The sequence below is a fragment of the Etheostoma spectabile genome, unplaced genomic scaffold (genome assembly GCF_008692095.1).
Source record: "Etheostoma spectabile isolate EspeVRDwgs_2016 unplaced genomic scaffold, UIUC_Espe_1.0 scaffold00018250, whole genome shotgun sequence".
Classification (NCBI taxonomy): domain Eukaryota; kingdom Metazoa; phylum Chordata; class Actinopteri; order Perciformes; family Percidae; genus Etheostoma; species Etheostoma spectabile.
The window spans coordinates 162,837-181,650 of NW_022604179.1; the positions used below are offsets into that span (position 1 = coordinate 162,837).

The 18,814-nt window shown below is 41.4% G+C and overlaps 2 protein-coding genes across 2 annotated transcripts; one reads left to right on the forward strand and one right to left on the reverse strand.

The window, feature by feature from the left end:
- Window positions 1–3,768: 3,768 nt before the first annotated feature.
- On the forward strand, window positions 3,769–8,840 carry LOC116679850 (collagen alpha-1(X) chain). Its single transcript, XM_032509330.1, has 3 exons — window positions 3,769–3,864; window positions 4,239–4,384; window positions 6,365–8,840. The coding sequence occupies exons 2-3, from the start codon at window positions 4,255–4,257 to the stop codon at window positions 8,197–8,199; spliced, it is 1,965 nt and encodes a 654-aa protein (XP_032365221.1). The 5' UTR covers window positions 3,769–3,864; window positions 4,239–4,254; the 3' UTR covers window positions 8,200–8,840.
- Window positions 8,841–13,487: 4,647 nt separating this feature from the next.
- Window positions 13,488–16,266, reverse strand: LOC116679854 (myristoylated alanine-rich C-kinase substrate). Its single transcript, XM_032509334.1, has 2 exons — window positions 15,865–16,266; window positions 13,488–14,824 (listed from the first exon to the last, which is right to left on the reverse strand). Exons 1-2 carry the CDS (start codon window positions 15,958–15,960, stop codon window positions 14,249–14,251), a joined length of 672 nt encoding a protein of 223 aa, XP_032365225.1. The 5' UTR covers window positions 15,961–16,266; the 3' UTR covers window positions 13,488–14,248.
- Between the last annotated feature and the right edge of the window lie 2,548 nt (window positions 16,267–18,814).

An 18,814-nucleotide genomic window follows, 5' to 3' on the forward strand; every position in this document is an offset into this window, starting at 1 on the left:
GTTCTCCTCTTGGGTGTGGGTTGGGTCTCGGTCAGCATGGCATAGAAACCAGAAACTTCAATTCTTGGGCAGTGGAGAGAACAAAAACAGACAAAATGTGAAAACCTTTCTTTTGAACACTGTTATCATTGTAGAGTACAAGCACAAACATCACTAACATTGCCAGTAACACTTTCCAGCAGTACTCTGTGCGGAATTTAGTGAAATCTACAGGCTTTTATTATATGCGGATGAAGGCCTGAAACACAAGCAGGTCCTCAGAATGCCAGCTTATGTCCTCTGCAGAAAGGTCAGACAAAGAAAATTTGCCCTGTCAGAACTTCCAGGCTTGTTTTTAACTTTCCATCTATTCTGTTGAGGATGATAAATTTGCATTGAGTTATCCTTCTAAATGGTACAAGTGGTGAAAGCATAATCAGATATTTGACAAACAATACTAGAGTGCAGAAATACTCTATCCCAGGAAAAAGTACAGAAGTATCGGCGTCAATATTATCATAATACAGAATGACCCATTTCAGTATAAACCATTATGTTACTGGATTTATTGAAACTATGGTAATGCAACTATGTCAACTATGATGCATCACTTTGATGTGGCTGCTGGTTAAGGTGGGGCTAGTTTTTTTTGCTTTATATATTGCTGGATAACTTAATGTATATTTAAACAGCATTCATTTGTCAGTTGATTATATTTGGTATTGACAATTTGAATCGGCAAATGAACTAAACTTACTAACTGAGACTGTTAGATAAACGCAGTGGAGTGACGAGTACAAAATATTTCCCTCTGCGATGTAGTGGAGTAAAAGTATAAAGTATTTAAATAATACTCAAGGAAGGTACATGTACCTAAAAAGTGTACTTATAAAGTACTGTATTTTGTTACTTTCCACCAGAAGAAAAACGAAAGTTGATTTCAATTTGATCCTGAAACAAGAGACTGTGCAGCTTTGCTGTGCTCTCAGTGACCTTTGGGTGTGTCATATTCACAATTAGCCATTTTCTTATTTCTCTGAATGCAGTAAAAGCATTTTATGTCACATATCAAGTGTATGAAGTGACATGAAACTGAAAGCATATTTTACAGGGATGGCCCTCCACAATATAAGAGCATAGCGACGTCACCGCCTTCAGCCTGAATATTGTTAACTGTAATTGGTAATGGTTATTACAATGAAGCCTGCCGACCACATCAAGCTGCTGCCATACTGTAATGAGCTGAGCAGAGAGAGAGAGAGAGAGATCTGCCATGCACTTTTGTAGCCTTCAATGTTGCCACTATAAGCACAAGGACACAGTGTCCTTTGAAATGAATGCAGTGGCTTGTTTAAAAAATAAAAAAGATGCTGCAAGGTTATAAACAACATCCAAATTACACTGGTAATTCAACTCTTCCTCAAGCCAAAGTATACTCTGGTTCAGCATGAATGTTTCTGTCTTTTCCTAGGCTAACATGCAGGTTATTGTTACATTTTATGTATAAAGAGATGACTCATTATTTTCAGAAGGTCAGACTAAAAACGGAGAACCCATTCTGCAGTGTTCTAGCCATTTTTGAAAAACATAAACAAACAAGAAATTGTCTGAACCTATAAAATCCTAACTCCACCCTCTCTTGCTCTGTCATTTCAGCTAAATTTGAAAACAACTGGCACAACTAGGCCTCTTCTTGGAGCGCAAGCATAATGAGAATTTAAAATAATATAGTATAAATAAAAGATATCAAAACTGGAAACACATGGCAGCCACAAGCAAATCAATCAAAATATGAAACTGCTGAGTACTTCAAAAGTTTAAACAGGATTCTGCTCCGCTGGTAAACGTGCAATCAAAGTTTAAGAAGATGCCTTGCATTCACGACATTGGCACAAACGTGAGGTTGCTTGAGTTGCATGTGTCGCGTGCGCATGTAATTTGACATTCCTCTGTCATCACACAACATCAGGTAGTTAGTCTGCACCTTTGCTGTGAGCCGTCGCTCCTGTCTCGGTCACGAACAGAATTTCAAACATTTGGAAATGAAGATCACAAATTAGATTATGTTTTATATGACAGGAAGAACAAACTTCAACAATGCTTGCCAGACATGATTAAGTGCTATAAGCCAGTGAAGGTAGCACTTTGGAAAATTGCAGATAATTCAGTCTAATTTACAAAAAAAAAAAAAAGTTCAAACAAGCCCCATGTGTTAGAATCTTTAATTATACCCCTGGTGAAAGACGCCTGTCACAATCATGTGTTGTATAGACGCCACATATAGAAACTTGGTGAAGGACTCAATCAGGCATCATCCTTTCTGCAAATATATACATGTTGTCAGCAATATGTATATACATTATAAGAACACAGGAAGAGCATGTGCCATAAATGGTCCTATGATGTGTAAGATTCCAGGATGGGATACAGAGGAACCTACACAACGTGTATAGCTACTTGTGTGTTTGAGAACATGTGATTATTGGGGTGTATGCATTTCCTATGTGGCCAGGCTGAAATTGAGAAATTATAGTTGGAGGATCTCACAGCAAGCAAGGCAAGGTGGAGGGTGAGGGAGGATAATACGGGAGGATAGCGCTGATTGAGGAAATACAACATCATGACAGAAACTAGCTGTAATTGTAGGAATAGGCCTGAAACCTCTGATGATGTATATGCACTCAGGGAACCAAAAATAACAAGTAACCACAGGGGCATGGCCCCTTCTATGCAGCAGCAGCAGCAGCAGCAGCTCGGTCCTGGAGAGGTGCTGTGCAACAGCAAAACCTGCCCTCTGGTGTCCAAACATGCATACTGCATATGAGGTCACTCTGGGTTGCATTCACAAGACGGCACAGAAATAAGCTGTATTTTCCGGCTGCTCCTTATATAGTTTTATTAGTTGTTTTGAGGGTGGCACAAGTGTTCATCCTTAAATAGAGACTGAAATCAAGGCCACTTTGTCCTCCATTAGCCACAATGATAAGCTGACCTAATAATACCCAGGAAGTGTACTTAACTAAAATATATGAAAAACAAAATACGTGAATACCTTATGATACATCAGGACTAAACATCATTATTTGCTTTACATCTCTGAAGCAATTCAAATCTCTATTGCCTTCCATGGCACTCTGGACAGTTTTCCCCCCACCATTTCCCTTGTTTATCTTATCATGGCAGGCGTAGAGGTGCCCAGGCAGTCAGGAAAGGTAAAGGCGAGTCTCTGCCAGCCAGCTGGACAAACTGTATATTTGCAGATGTGTCTGGTACTGTACATCCTCAATGCAAGCTTTGTGAAACAACACAGGTGCCACTGCAAATCTGATGTTTTTTATAGATGTGTTTTCACTATTTTCAGACGTTGTCATATTTATACAGGGGGTCTTATGAGCATTCAGAAATACAAACATGTCCTGAGCATTACAAAAAAAATGTTGCTGAAAAACTGGTAATAAAAGTGAATCAAGAAAACGAAAATGCAAAGGTATCACAGATGAAGTTTATTCCATCGGCAAAACTTGTTTGTGTTCTTTGTATTTGTTTATTTTAGCTTTGTACATGATTATTTTGTAGTTCAGAAGAAGACTGAAATAAGTGATAATCATGTGTCTGGATATTCAAGACATGGAGGCACCCTGATGTGACATGCCCGCTTTGGGCAGATCTGTCTGCTAATTACAGCCTAGCTCTGAGGAGGGAGGTACTTACATGATGGGGGCTTTTTTATTTTTTTTAATGATGCGAGGGGTAGATATGGTATAAATACCCACATCATTGTACTGTAAGGCAGCATATCCTCAGTTGTGCTCCTACCCTAAGGATATACAGCAGTACCAGGAGCTCACTGGTGCTGAGGAGATTGGTTTTACCCCTCTGGACCTGGTATGTATGTTTTCTCTTTCTTTCTAAACAGCTCTATCTCTGAATGAGTGCATTGATCATTTAGGCTTTGTCTAGGCCTTGAGTTGTTCATATGGCAGGCTGGGAAAGGGTGGCAGATTTTGGCTCTCTTGGAGCCTCCTGTGTGACATTCAAAGAGTCCTAAAGGATAGCTCAATCAAAAATTAAAAATATTCACACAGTTACTCTAATTTATTCTATCTTGTTTGCTATCTGTTGAGTTTCAGTAAAGATGCTCAGCCTGTACACTTATCCGAGAGAGTTTTTTGGATAGAGACACTTAGAGAAAAAAAGTTTGCTGACACTTTGTACCTTAAGAGTGTTTGTCCTGACTGTCTCATTTTGTCCCCTTGCAGATTTGACTTTGACAAGATGGACCTACGAGTAGCATGCATCTTCCTCCTCATGGTGGCCCTGGCAGCAGCCCATGGGAAGGGGTATGTGGTGAAGAAAGTGGTGAAGGCCGCCCCTCAGTACGAGCCCTACTCTGTGAAGAGCCATGGTAAGAAAACACAGCCTCCTGCTCTCTATACAATTGTTTTTACAATAGAACATGCTGGCACTTCTCCGGTTTTAGTTTAGTCTGTCCTCACAAAAGTTGTCAGATTTTCTTTAAAGAGGATTTCTACCTAAGCAGCATTTTCGTGACAATGTTGCCTTACCTTTGAATCTTCAGCTTGCTAACTAGCATCATTGTTGTGGCAAAGTGGAGCACCATAAGCAGCCAGATGGATGCTGGCCACAGCCAGCTGCACTTTACTCTGAAAACTAAACTCCACCTTGCTCTGGAACTGCCTTGTGCTCTGATTGGCTGCAACAGAGTGCATGTGTCTCCAATCACATTTAGATCTGTGATTTGAATAACAAAGATTATTTACTCAGTGCAGAGCTTAGTAGTTTTCTTTTTCTCAAATTTATAGGATTTAAAACATGCACCTAACTAAAGTGTTTTTTCCCCAATTGTTTGTAGTTTAATTTATTGGTTCTTTTATTCAGCCAAGGCAATCACATTAGCAACATTGTTTTTAATTAAAAGGATTTGGGGACTTTGTAATTTTGTGATCATGATGGTTAACATGATAGACACAATTTGAATACTTTTTTAGACTGCCATTGCATGAGCATGAGTCCATTGCATGAGCAGAAATTCAGAGGAATCACTTGTGTTTTCTGGAGCATAAAGTTGTGAGAATGGTGTTTTCAATACATTTGGTGTGTTTCATTTTAGTCTTTTTAACTGTAAATGTTGCCCGTTTGTTTGCTTTTAAGACGATCATGCTAGTCAATTCACATTTCAGTTTGTTTCAAACACAAGTTAAGTTTGCTTTTTTTAAATATCCCCCATTCCCCAAAAAAGAAAAATATCCTCGTTTCTAGTATATTCAGATATATGCTGCACTTTCAAATGGTTAATTATGGTGTGATCTTAAGTGTTTGCTAAAATGCAATACAAAATATGAAATGTTGCTTTTTGTGTGAATCAACATACTATTTTTATTTGGGAAAGTAGCTATTAGTGAATTATTTTTAGTTTGACACTGACAATTACAGTCCAGTCACCCAGCAGTGTGGTTTTTGGGTGTGCCTGCTTCACACAGAAGTAGAAACATCTGTTTGGCTTTATCCAAATTGGGCCAAGGAGCGAGCCTTTTATACTCAAACACATGTGACCACATTAAGGCAGCAAATAAAAAAATGCTCCTTCTCATATAGATCTACTGTTTGACAAACAAGTCCCAAACTGTCTCTTAAAGCTATTTGATCTGCAAAGTATAAAACATGCTATTAATCATATTATTTAAAACAAATTTAAAAAAAAAAGAAAGAAAAGAAAAGCAGGGACAAATTACTTTCTTTATTTTAAAGGATTTGCAAGTTTTGCAAAGGATTTTTTTTAACTGTGCCAGTGAATCAGCACAATGCAGTCAAACTTCAAAACTACAAGATTAGTTCCTGGGGATCAAACTTGTACCACCTCCAGGAATCAATTATCAATGAATTTTGACCAATCAATACATTTTTTTATAATGCATCTACCATTTTTATCTTTGTGAAAGACACAAGAGTAACGAATGAGAGCAACATTCATGTGAGCATTTTTCCTTGTGTTAATCATCTCACATTTTAACTGATAAACAACCACATTTCTCATCAACAAGATACTACCATTCGTAGTAATACTGAGCTTTGACAGCTGTGCAGTTCATCAACGTTCTTGTACATTCTATCACTTCAATTGGATGTAATTAGAGGCACTGGAGATAATAGACCCTGTATTTTTAAGATTTCGTTGTACTGTATGAATTTGAAGTACAAACATTTCAATAACATTGTCATACAAAAACTGAATAAGAGGTTTTAAAACATACTAAAACTATTTAGATTAGTCCACTCTGTAACTCTGAGTAGTTGTAATGATTTAAGTACTTTTAGGTTCTTGTTGTGGTGGTACTGATGCTGGACTCTGTTTTGCTTGTCACAGTGGTGTCAGTGGCAGGTGAGCCTGGTGCTCCAGGTGAGCCTGGCCCTGAGGGACCTGCTGGCCCTCCCGGCTCCCCAGGTGAGGACGCCGTAGGTCTGCCTGGACCCCAAGGACCTCCTGGACCTCCCGGAGCTCCTGGACGCTCCATTGCTGGCAAACCTGGATCCCCAGGGGGACCTGGCAAACCTGGTAGCGATGGAGCACCTGGTGCCAAGGGAGACACTGGAGCCACTGGCCCTCAGGGACCAAGGGGAGTCCCTGGATCCGCTGGAAGCCCTGGACCCGCTGGCCTCTCTGCTTCTGGCAAGCCTGGACCTTCAGGTCTTCCTGGATCAATGGGACCTAGAGGAGAGCCTGGTCTGAAAGGACATCCAGGTATACCTGGTCTGCCAGGTGCTAAGGGTGATAGAGGGGTGGGATATCAGGGACCTCAGGGTGAGACAGGACCACAAGGACCTGTGGGCGCACCTGGACAACCAGGTGAGCCTGGAGTTGGAAAGCCAGGAAAACCAGGTTCGGACGGTGAGCCAGGAAAGTCAGGTAGCCCAGGTAGGGATGGAGCCCAAGGTCCTATGGGACCACAGGGACCTAAGGGACACACTGGTGCCCCAGGTGTAGGTATGCCAGGTAAACCAGGTGAGAACGGTGCCCCAGGTCTACCTGGATCAGCTGGCCCTAAAGGCCATCAGGGACCTGCTGGAGCCACTGGTGCCCCTGGAGTCCCCGGATATGGAAAGCCAGGTGCAAATGGAGAGAAGGGAGAGAGGGGGAATACAGGTAGCCCAGGTGCTACAGGCGCAAAGGGTGAGCAAGGTCCAACAGGATATACCGGTGCTACTGGCCCAACTGGCCCCACTGGTCCTGCTGGACCTCAGGGTGCAACAGGATTTCCTGGTGAGCCCGGTGTTGCTGGCTCTAAAGGTGACACAGGTGCAACTGGAGCTCAAGGACCTAAGGGAAACAAGGGAGATCAGGGAGCACAGGGTTTCGCAGGCAAGCAGGGTTATCCAGGTGCAGCTGGTCCTCCTGGGCCCAGAGGAGCAACTGGGCCCACAGGTGACAAAGGTCATACAGGTGCCCCAGGTACCCCAGGTGCCCCAGGTATTCCAGGCCCTGCTGGACCCAAAGGTCATCCGGGCCGTGCAGGTGAGCCAGGTGCTTCTGGTTCTGATGGTGCTCCAGGTCCCAGAGGACCTGCTGGGTCTCCAGGTCCCGCAGGTGCTCCCGGCCTTAAGGGACACCCAGGTCTCCCTGGTCCTTCCGGCCCTGCTGGTTTGGCTGCTAAGGGTATCCCCGGACCTCAGGGTCCCCCTGGTGCACCCGGTCAGGATGGTGCTGATGGACCGATGGGCCCAGCTGGCCCTGCTGGTCCCCCTGGTCCTCCTGGTGAGGTTGTGTTTGAGAAAGGCATGGGAATGGGTGAGGTTATGGTCAAGTCCCCCATGTCTGCTTTCACTGCATCTCTGACCACCCCATACCCTGCTGCTGGCAGCCCAATTAAGTTTGACCACATCGTTTACAATGCTGAGAATCACTATGACCCTGAATCTGGCATTTTCACTTGCCATGTTCCTGGAGTTTACTATTTCTCCTACAGCATCCATGTTAATGGAGCTCATGCCCTGGTGGCTCTGTATAAGAACGGCCAGCCTGTTATGTTCACTTATGATGAGTATAGCAAGGGCTTCCTGGACCAGATGTCCGGTAGTGCTGTCCTCTTGCTCGATGAGCAGGACACAGTCTACGTCCAGATCCCCGACGATGAGGCAAATGGGGTCTTTGCCGCTGAGAATGTCCACTGCTCTTTCTCCGGGTTCCTCATTGCTTCAACGTGATCAATGATACAGTAGTTCCCAAAAGTCAACCAACTAAATTTGCAATCTATTTCTCAAACTAAAGTAAACTCCCTGTTCATTTTTTCCTCAACCAAGCAGACAGGTAGTTTGCCCTTTTTTTTTTTGAAGAATAGTAGCATCTCAACTTGAAACTACAAGAAATAGGTGCTAAGAAGAAGGAAAACTAATTTATGAAAACAGGTGATCAGGGATGGGGGAAGCAATCCACCAGTGAGCTTTTGAAATGGAGACAGACAGCATGTGAAATTGAGATGTTATAACTGTGTTGTGTCCTGACTTTTTCTTTTTCCACTCTATTACTTTAATAATGAGTTCAACTGGTGGTTCTTAATTTAGTGTTTGTCTGTTGTTTTTTTTGTACCTGCTTGTTTTTTTCTGGGTGACCAATAATCTTGTTAAGTCAAAGTACACAAATACTTTCTGTGCAACATGTTGTAACTGTTATCCTTGTATGTGACTTGAATATTGTGAAATGGTAATGGTCAAATTGACCGTTATGATGAAATAAGTCACTAGAATACTGACATGCAAACACAAACTACCAGCAACATCGGTATATCCCTGAACATGCATTATGTCATGTAAAGCATTATGACCAAAATAAAAGATGTCTAAACAAATGTTTTATGTCAGAAGCACTTCTTTTCTTTCTCCTTTTTTTATTCAAACATTTTACTAAATATCCTATATACAAATTACAGTGTGTCCTTGAAGGTTATATATAAAACAATACAAAGACTATTGGCTCTTAATTTATGAATCACACACTAAATATTCTGTCTGAAAAGTCACTCCACTTTTATATAGTATGACTGTGTTCATGTAAGTATTTTCGGTTGCCTGGTTTCCTTGTGTGATAATGATTGTGCAATCTCATCCCTCTGATGACCAGTCTAGTTCTAGGTATTGAAATCACACATAAGACAATACCTTTGACTATTGAAATTGTTGGCAATCAGAAAAAACAAAACCAATCACTGTAACTAACACAAATTAAAAAAAACGGTTCAAATTTTGTTCAATAAGGCTCTTTCCAAAAAGTTAGTTGTATCATCTCCAATGTATTTCTTGTCTGTTATGAGACATCAGGAGGCCAAATCACACTCATTTACACATCCAAGGCTGCCTGAAAAACCAGTAGCTCTGCCTACGCACACCATGGATGTATTACAAGAACATGCACATGTATCACGTTCTGGTTATCTATTTGCTGATCAAGCTGCCTTTATCCTAACATCCCTTTCTGTACATTTCCCTGTCAATAATTACATAAAATATGTCTAAATGCAATCAAAACTGTACATTCATGCTCAATGTGCCCTGGGTGTACACCTTACAATACTACATCAGCAATGGCACTGGGTTACATCCATGGATGTATAATGCTGTATAATTAACTATAGGACCCATATATTGTAGATCCCATAGACTATTACTGCTACAGTTGGAGATCTATAGAAATTCTCTATTTGGTCGACACACTCACTCTACTTCATTCTGGGCGTCAATAGCAACAAACATCCAATTTTATTTTGAAAAATGTACATGTATATAAAACAGTTTTTATTTATCATTTTTAATTTATTGTACAAAGGTTCCAAGAAAACACAGCTTCTGAAAGGCCTTTGATCTTAAGGGAGCACTTGTTGGAAAGAGGATTTTCAATTTCCAGGCAAAAAAGTAAGCTGCTTTAAGCATATATATATATATATATATATATACACAGTGGTGTGAAAAAGTGTTTGCCCCCTTCCTCATTTCCTGTTCCTTTGCATGTTTGTCACACTTAAGTGTTTCGGAACATCAAACCAATTTAAACAATAGTCAAGGACAACACAAGTAAACACAAAATGCAATTTGTAAATGAAGGTGTTTATTATTAAAAGGTGAAAAAAAATCCAAACCATCATGGCCCTGTGTGAGAAAGTGATTGCCCCCTAAACCTAATAACTGGTTGGACCACCCTTAGCAGCAACAACTGCAACCAAGCGTTTGCGATAACGTGCAATGAGGCTTTTACAGCGTCCTGGAGGAATTTTGGCCCACTCATCTTTGCAGAATTGTCCTAATTCAGTTACATTAGAGGGTTTTCGAGCATGAACGGCCTTTTTAAGGTCATACCACAACATCTCAATAGGATTCAGGTCAGGACTTTGGCTAGGACACTCCAAAGTCTTCATTTTGTTTTTCTTCAGCCATTCGGTGGTGGACTTGCTGGTGTGTTTAGGATCATTGTCCTGCTGCAGAACCCAAGTTTGTTTCAGCTTGAGTACACAAACAGATGGTCGGACATTCTCCTTCAGGATCTCTTGGTAGACAGCAGAATTCATAGTTCCTTTTATCATGGCAAGTCTTCCAGGTCCTGAAGCAGCAAAACAGCCCCAGACCATCACACTACCACCACCATATTTTACTGTTGGTATAATGTTCTTTTTATGAAATGCAGTGTTCCTTCTACGCCAGATATACTTGGACACACACCTTCCAAAGAGTTCCACTTTTGTCTCATCGGTCCACAGAATGTTGTCCCAAAAGTCTTGGGGATCATCAAGATGTGTTGTGGAGAAATTGAGACGAGCTTTGATGTTCTTTTTGCTCAGCAGTGGTTTTCTCCTTGGAACTCTGCCATGCAGGCCATTTTTGCCCAGTCTTTGCCTGATGGTGGAGGCATGAACGCTGACCTTAACTGAGGCAAGTGAGGCCTGCAGTTCTTTGGACGTTGTTGTGGGGTCTTTTGTAACCTCTTGGATGACTCGTCGCTGCGCTCTAGGGGTAATTTAGGGCGGCCGGCCACTCCTGGGAAGGTTCACCACTGTTCCATGTCTTCGCCATTTGTGGATAATGGCTCTCACTGTGGTTCGCTGGATTCCCAAAGCTTTGGAAATGGCTTTATAACCCTTTCCAGACTGATAGATCTCAATTACTTTCTTTCTCAATTGTTCCTGAATTTCTTTGGGTCTCGGCATGATGTGTAGCTTTTAAGGATCTTCTGGTGGACCTTACTGTGTCAAGCAGCTCCTATTTAAGTGATGCCTTGATTGTGAACAGGTGTGGCAATAGTCAGGCCTGGGTGTGGCTAGAGAAATTGAACTCAGGTGTGGACAACCACAGTTATAGTATGTTTTAACAAGGGGGGCAATCACTTTTTCACACAGGGCCATGATGGTTTGGATTTTTTTGCACCTTTAATAATAAACACCTTCATTTACAAATTGCATTTTCTGTTTACTTGTGTTGTCCTTGACTATTGTTTAAATTGGTTTGATGTTCCGAAACACTTAAGTGTGACAAACATGCAAAGGAACAGGAAATGAGGAAGGGGGCAAACACTTTTTCACACCACTGTATGTATATGTATATATATATATATATATATATATATATATATATATATATATGTATATGTATATGTAGTGAAACACAGTTGTAACAATATATCTTCACAGAAGAGTTACAATTCTGACAAATACTGTACAGTGATTAACACTAAAACTACATTATACTGTTGTGTGCTATAAATCACATGTGAAATGTGTGTATGCTGCTAATATGAGTAGTATGTATGAACTTCTCCCCACATGATGGCCACTGGTTGCCTGCTTAGGAGCCAAAGTTTACAAAATGCTACTCTGTCGTGCAAGTCTGAATATGGGTGTGCTGAAAATAGTTAACATGTGGGATGGTGGACAGGGATGGTACTGTGGCAGGGCAGCGGCTGTTTGATCTTCCCTGGGAGAGAGAGAGCGAGGCGGAGGTTAGGTGAGGGGCCCCGAGGGACAGAAGAGAGAGGAATCTAGTTGAAGAAAACCGCCGGGGATTGCCATCTGACGGGACCGCCATTCACAGACGGGTTGCGGTTGGTGCATGAGGTGGAACAGACAGGAGCACAGATGGAGCACTGCCTCGGGTTGTCTCCACAAGCCACACTCCAAAATTATCAGTTGCACTCAAAGATATATTTTAGTTTTTCAGCAGGCTCACCTGCTGTCCTTATTTATTTGTAGCCCATGTATATCCATTTATTTAGGAAGAAGCTAACAAAGGAAAGAACCTGAAGACACTTTGAGGAAGATTTACTGATTTACTGCATGTGAGGCACACTGAGGGCCAAAATGGGCAGCAAATCCAGACCAATATGGACACAGACCAGGAAGCAGAAATAGAAATATTATTTGTAAAACACACCCTTCTTGCGGTTGTCAAAGCTGCAGTACATTGGGTAAACTGGGTGCTAAGGAAATAGAGGGTTTGAAAATGAGCATGGGTGCAAATGTGGGTGACCAAAAACACCCTGGAGACGTTTTCAGCAATCCTCTACTCTTAAAAAATCATGGTGTTTTTATAGGTTTTGGTAGAAGGAATCCCAACATGTCGATGGTTAGCGCGGGCATCAGTTAGGTATGTGCTGCAGTTGTTTGTTGTAGATACTTAAAATCTAGACGTTGACATTTTTTGTTTTAAAAACACTATAATTTATGGTGCAAAGCCAGCAGCTAAAACCTTACCCCGAATCCCATCACATAATGATGTTGTTGCTGTTCCACAAGTAAATCAGTCATTTCCTAAAAAATACTGCGGGGCACAGAGCACATCTCAATTTCTCTTTGCCAATTAGGCTGGATTAGAGAAAGACTGATGCTTGTGATGATCACATCCCGACTGCGGTGTCATTGCTTCTGCTTTGATTCAATGACGTAACATGATTGGAATGCAATTTGTTTTTGTCTAAATGTATTTACTCTGCAAAAAGTTACCTTTTTCCATGTTAGAGGATGTGTAGAATTCTTTCTTTTGCTGTGATTAACATAACCTGCTGAAGAATTTAACTGTGCTCCAATTGATGGGTTTTCCTCCAAATGTGAGATGTTGTGCCATCTTAATTATAGTAAGAGATTCCCAATGGATTTTAAATTGCAATGCAGTGATGGAGACTTCCCCTATAATTCTTCCTACAATGCACCACATGAGGGTGCTGTAAAGCAAAGACTAGATGTGTGCATTCTTTCCTCCAGTAGCTGATCTAAGTCACACAACCTGGTTTGGTAACAGATTGGTATTTAATGCTAAACATAAATAAATGAGCTCAATGTGCCACTTTATTCCTTTATTCTTCAGTGAAATTTGTGGGCAATGTTACATTCCACTTTGAATAAAGTGAAGCCTTATTTTATACAACAAAGGACCCGGTTTAAAGATTGCTCCAAAAACCTTGAATATGTGTGCTTCCTTGTGTAGATTTTAAGTAGTCATCACAGCTTGAAGCAAAATTTGCTTAAAACATCTCCCAATTTTATTCAATCTTACAAATGGTGAAAAACAAGAAAAACTTCATTTACAATGGGTAATCTGTTAAAAACTTCAGTCATTTAGGTACATCTCAGTCATAAAACCAGTAATATCAAAGTCTATACAATGTGCATTACTACAGAGTTTTGAAATGGTGGAATCTAAGGGGAAGTGATGAGCACATAGCATTTTTGACAGTTAACTAATTCTACCTCAATCAGGAATGGTTGTGTCCACAGGAGCGTCGAGTTTAAGAGTTGTAAACAACTGTGCACTGCAAAGACAACATTTAAGACTTGGTTTAGGTATTTCCCTTTAAATATCACAATGTGTCAAATCTTGCAGACACAGCTTTAGCTGCTACATCCAATTGCCCAGCACCAAATACTTCAGCAACGTGTCAACACCGTCATGGTTTCATGTTAGAGAGAAAAAAAAAAAAAAACATTCACACAAACATTCGCACTGTCACACTCGCCCAATGTCACACATGCAAGCACCAATGAGCAGCGAGGAAGCGGCACACTCTCCAGTACACCTCCTGCCCATCACTGCCAAGGACCTTGCAGTCATTAAGGATGAGATGGTTGCAGAATAGTAAACAAACACCAAAAAAAAAAAAAAAAAAAAAAAAAAAAAAAAAAAAAAATGAACAAAACAAATCCCTGGTTTTAGACAAGTCCTCGCATTTCTTCAGACGGGCTCCGTCGCCTCCTTCATTCCGGTGTCTGGTTCAGCAGGATTACTCAGCCGTTGCCTCTGGACTGGCTGCAGTCTCTGGTTCAGTAGGTGAAGCTTCAGCGGGTTTCTCCTCTGCTGCTGCTGCTGGTGGTTCTTCTGCCTTGGCCCCTTCATCAGCCTTTGGCTCCTCAGCTTCAGCCTCCTTGGCTCCCTCCTCAGCAGCCTCAGCTGGTTTGGCCTCCTCAGCGGCTGCTGCTTCCTCTGATGCCGCCTTCTCTCCCTCGGCCGGTTCCGCAGCAGCTCCTTCTCCCTCCTCTACTGCCTCCTCAGACTCTTTCTTGGTCTTCTTAAACGAGAAGCCGCTGAGCTTAAAGGAGGGTTTCTTGAAGGAGAAACGCTTCTTCTTCTGCTTGGCGTCCTCGCTGCTGGATGGGGTGCCTTCCTCCGCCTTGGCAGAAGCCTCTCCGTTTGTGGCGGCGGGCTCCTTCTCACCATTGGCCTCAACAACCTCTACTTTCTCGCCTTCTTCTTTTGGCACCTCCTCAGTGGGAGTGCTGCCGTTGGCTTGAACATCTGCTTTGTTGGCCTCCTCTGCAGCTGGAGAGGCATCCCCGTTGGTCTTGGCGTGGCCATTCTCCTGAAAAAAAAAGTAGTAATTCTTGAACATGCAAATTACAATGGTGTTTAACTGAAAAGCAGTTTAGACTTTGTTGATCTGTAATCATGCATCTGACACTAGACAACATATGAACATGTGTGTGTCCAAAGACTACCTCCCGCTAAATAAGGCGTACTGAGGAATTTAATCAAATGCCATGACTAGTGGTAACCAGTAGGAAAATTGCCCTAAAACTGCAGCAACATCGGTTACTAGGAGAGTGACGACAGATATGTGGCTTTCAGAGGTAGGCTAGTATGTTAGACCACAGTACCACTGGGATCCGCTAGGTGCCATTCAGTGTGGAGCCAATGGATACAACATGGGAATTTGGGGATTTTTTTCCCCCCTTCTTTTGATTACCTGTGCAGTGAAACAATGTTATTTTAATTTTAATACACTGCCCTCATCACACACTGAGCTTTTTTAAAATAATTGGTTGATTTTGTGGGTTGCGTTTCAACGAAAACGTGGCTCCTTTCTTGAAATCTGGCAACAAAGGCGTGGTATCTTTTTTTTTAAAATGGCCATGCCACTGAGAGTGGCCACAAACCCCCGCAACACACATTTTCACCAAAGGAATTAGAAACAGCCGCAAAATTTAAAAAGGAAGCTAAAGCCTCAAAATAATGTATATTAATAAAATCAAAAATGCCAATTTGTTGAATGGTTTGATAAATTAAACATCAAGCAGATTAGTTGTGCTGCCTGATATTCATATTCAAAAAGATTAAAATACACCAATATCAAATTAAAGCACTTCAAAATAAAAATGCATCCATTATAAACAATGTTGCGTTGTAAAACAAAAACAAACAAACATTTTTTTGAAAAGATACAATTGTAACAATGCACACGCCGGGGAAAATGGATACATGTGGCCACTTTCCCTGAATGCCGGTGAGCGTGGGGATGAGCTGCAGGGAACATGGAGCACGCCATTGACGCAACACATTGCTAAAACGAGACGAATACCGCTTGAGCAATTAAGACTTCCAATAACTAAAATGGACCCTTACCTGTCCGTTTGTCTTAGCCGCAACAGCTGCACCTTCTGCTGGCTTTTCGACCGCAGCTTCCTCTTTTCCAGCGGTTTTGGAAATTTGTGCTCCCATGCTTCTGGTGCAACAAAGGAACCCAACCGATCAAATGAATGAACAAAGACCGCAAGCTGCCTTCCCAAAAAAATTTAAGTCAAGCGCCGACACCTCCTTTTCCAACCGTAGCCGATGAATCAGGCCGAGACCAAAATGACCACGAAGGGACGCGTGAGACCTCGTAAAACTGTGGCAAAGACGCAAAAAAGAAACGCGGATTCTTACAATTGTTTTTTTCTCGAGCGGAGTTTGTAAACGGAGAAATTGGCCCAGCCGCAAATTAGATGCGGAGTACAACGCCCAAATCCACCGATGAATGGGCAATGAGGCTATGACGACATAGCCAACCCGTCTCCACCAATCACAAGTCCGAAATCCAATGAGTGAGGGGGGGGGAGGGGGTATCGTGGAGTGGAGGCCGTGGACAATAGCAGAGACACAACAACATGGCCAATAACTTGTTTTATTCCAGTATTAGAGTGCAGAAACGATGATTTTATTTGACTGAAACCACAACTGAGATTGTATAGAGCTTAACATTGTCTTGCATATTTAACTAGACGCTGATTCCAAGGAGGGAATGTCCCAGAAATATTTGATAAGCCCTTACTAAAATAAACAAAAAGGGCCGAGATGTGTTTTAACAGGTAGGTTGACGCTCAATTTAGAAATATCGATTGTCTCCACTGGGAAATATTTTCAAATGTCTTTCAGTTCTATAATATGACATCATCTACAAGAGCTTTTTTTTTTTTAAAAGGCCTACAATAATGCACGGTACAACATGCAATAACATATACAATATAGCCTACCAAATTATTTAATATTTTGTGTGGATTGTAAAACATCGCTCACATTTTTAACGTAATTTCGAGTTATTTCTGGATGTACAGAGCTGCAACAAATGGCCTTGTATGGACTGTAAAATTGATATGCGAGTGCCAAAACAACAGCACGTTCTGGACAGCTGAGCTGAGAAAGAACTGCCCAGCTGGTCTGGTGTTATATCACCCTCCTGACATATGCCTCACTCCGTAAACAGACGTCTCCTGTAACTATAAGCTGACAACGCTACCCACTACTTCTCTCATTGCTCTTCTTGCATAATAGGGTCTTGTCTGCTTGCTGCAGCTGGAGCATCCCAGTGACCCAGATATAATGAGAGTTTGTGGCCCTCTCAGCTCCAGCAGCTTGCAGTGCTCTGACTCCACCACCAGCCACAAGTCTCCCCTCTCTGCCATCCCTCTGCATGACCCACATCTCCATGGTTACCAGTCCAAAATGGCTCCAAGGAAAAGGCTGCTCGTCGAGGGCTTTAGCGATCATGACTCCCGGTTATGGAGAAGTAGGGTGAGAGTGAGTTCAAAACAGAGCAGACACCAGTTTGAGGATTAGGGTGACTTCTTTCACCCACCCTCCCTTCTTCAGGCTAACTGGGCCACGCTCATTGTTGTGATATTCTGATTACATGCAAAGCTGTAATTATTATGGTGAGATGCCATGAATATGTAAACAGGGGGGACAAAGCCAGAAGGTCATGAAGCGGTCTTAACACCACCGTGCAGCCCAGACATTCAGACATAATAACTTCACCTGTCAGGAAGATACTGTGTGGCGTCAGGATCCTAGATTGTGTGTGTGTGTGTGTGTGTGTGTGTGTGTGTGTGTGTGTGTGTGTGTGTGTGTGTGTGTGTGTGTGTGTGTGTGTGTGTGTGTGTGTGTGCGTGTTTGTGTGTAAGCAAGAAAAAGGCAGAAAATGTTAAGCAAAGGTTTCCATTATACTGTCTATCATGTTGAATATAACACTTTTAATAGTCCCATCCAGAAAAAAAACATTACAACAACGGAAAAGAAATCTGCATTTTTTTTTATTTCTTTGGGTATACTAACAATAAAAATCAATTATTGATGTTTTAATTTACCACACATTTTAAATTATGAGCCTCTACCAAACAGTTGAGATGTCCACCTATACGTATAGCCTAACTTTGTTAGTAACATGTCCACTTACAGTAGAGTATAGTACATTTTTAACGACACATCAAGATTTTACATTTGGCATGAACATTGATCATTTTTTTTGATCATTTACTGAGAGATTTGTAGTAAAGACTTTGGAACTGTATTAGAAGCACCACCCAAGATTAAGAACAATAATCTTTATACTTTTTTATATATTTCACGTTACACAAAAAAAGATCAAACTTTAAAAAAAAAAACTGAAGGGTTTTGAGCTGGAACTGACAAATGCTAGTTAAGTCAACTGACAGAATATTAATAACCAGCCAGTTTAAGTCATCAAGTAAAAGTGAAAATGTACTCATTTCGTTTTTGTTCACGTTTTAGATCAAGGAATATTGTTTTTTGATATTGGACTGCTTGTCCCACATGACATGACCTTGTACTCTAGGAAACTGTGACGGACATGTTTGAACTATTTTCAGACATTTTTATTTTCAGTCAATACATAAACCTGGACTACGTGTTTGGTTTATGAAAGCCTTAACAGTGTTCAAAAAGCTGCAAAACTGGTGGAAGATTGTTAAATGAATGGAGTTCAGAGGTCAGCATTGGGATTCATAATTGCATTCCTGACCAGGTTGAAATCGCTGTTCATCCTTATAAAAGTGACATATTCTAATCTGGGTGAGGATTGCTTGCCATAATTGTTGCAATACACGTTGCATTTCGTACCCAACAGGGTCTCTCAGTGGCTGAATGTTGCTGATGTTTTCATTAATACAAAAAAGAGATACTGTTTTCCAATTTAAGTTGCTGGGAAAGATTCCAGTGAGAAAGGTTTACCACCTGAATATTTTTTTGAAATAAGAAGCTACCAATTAGGTTTTTTTTAGAAGTTTTTGCCTATTGA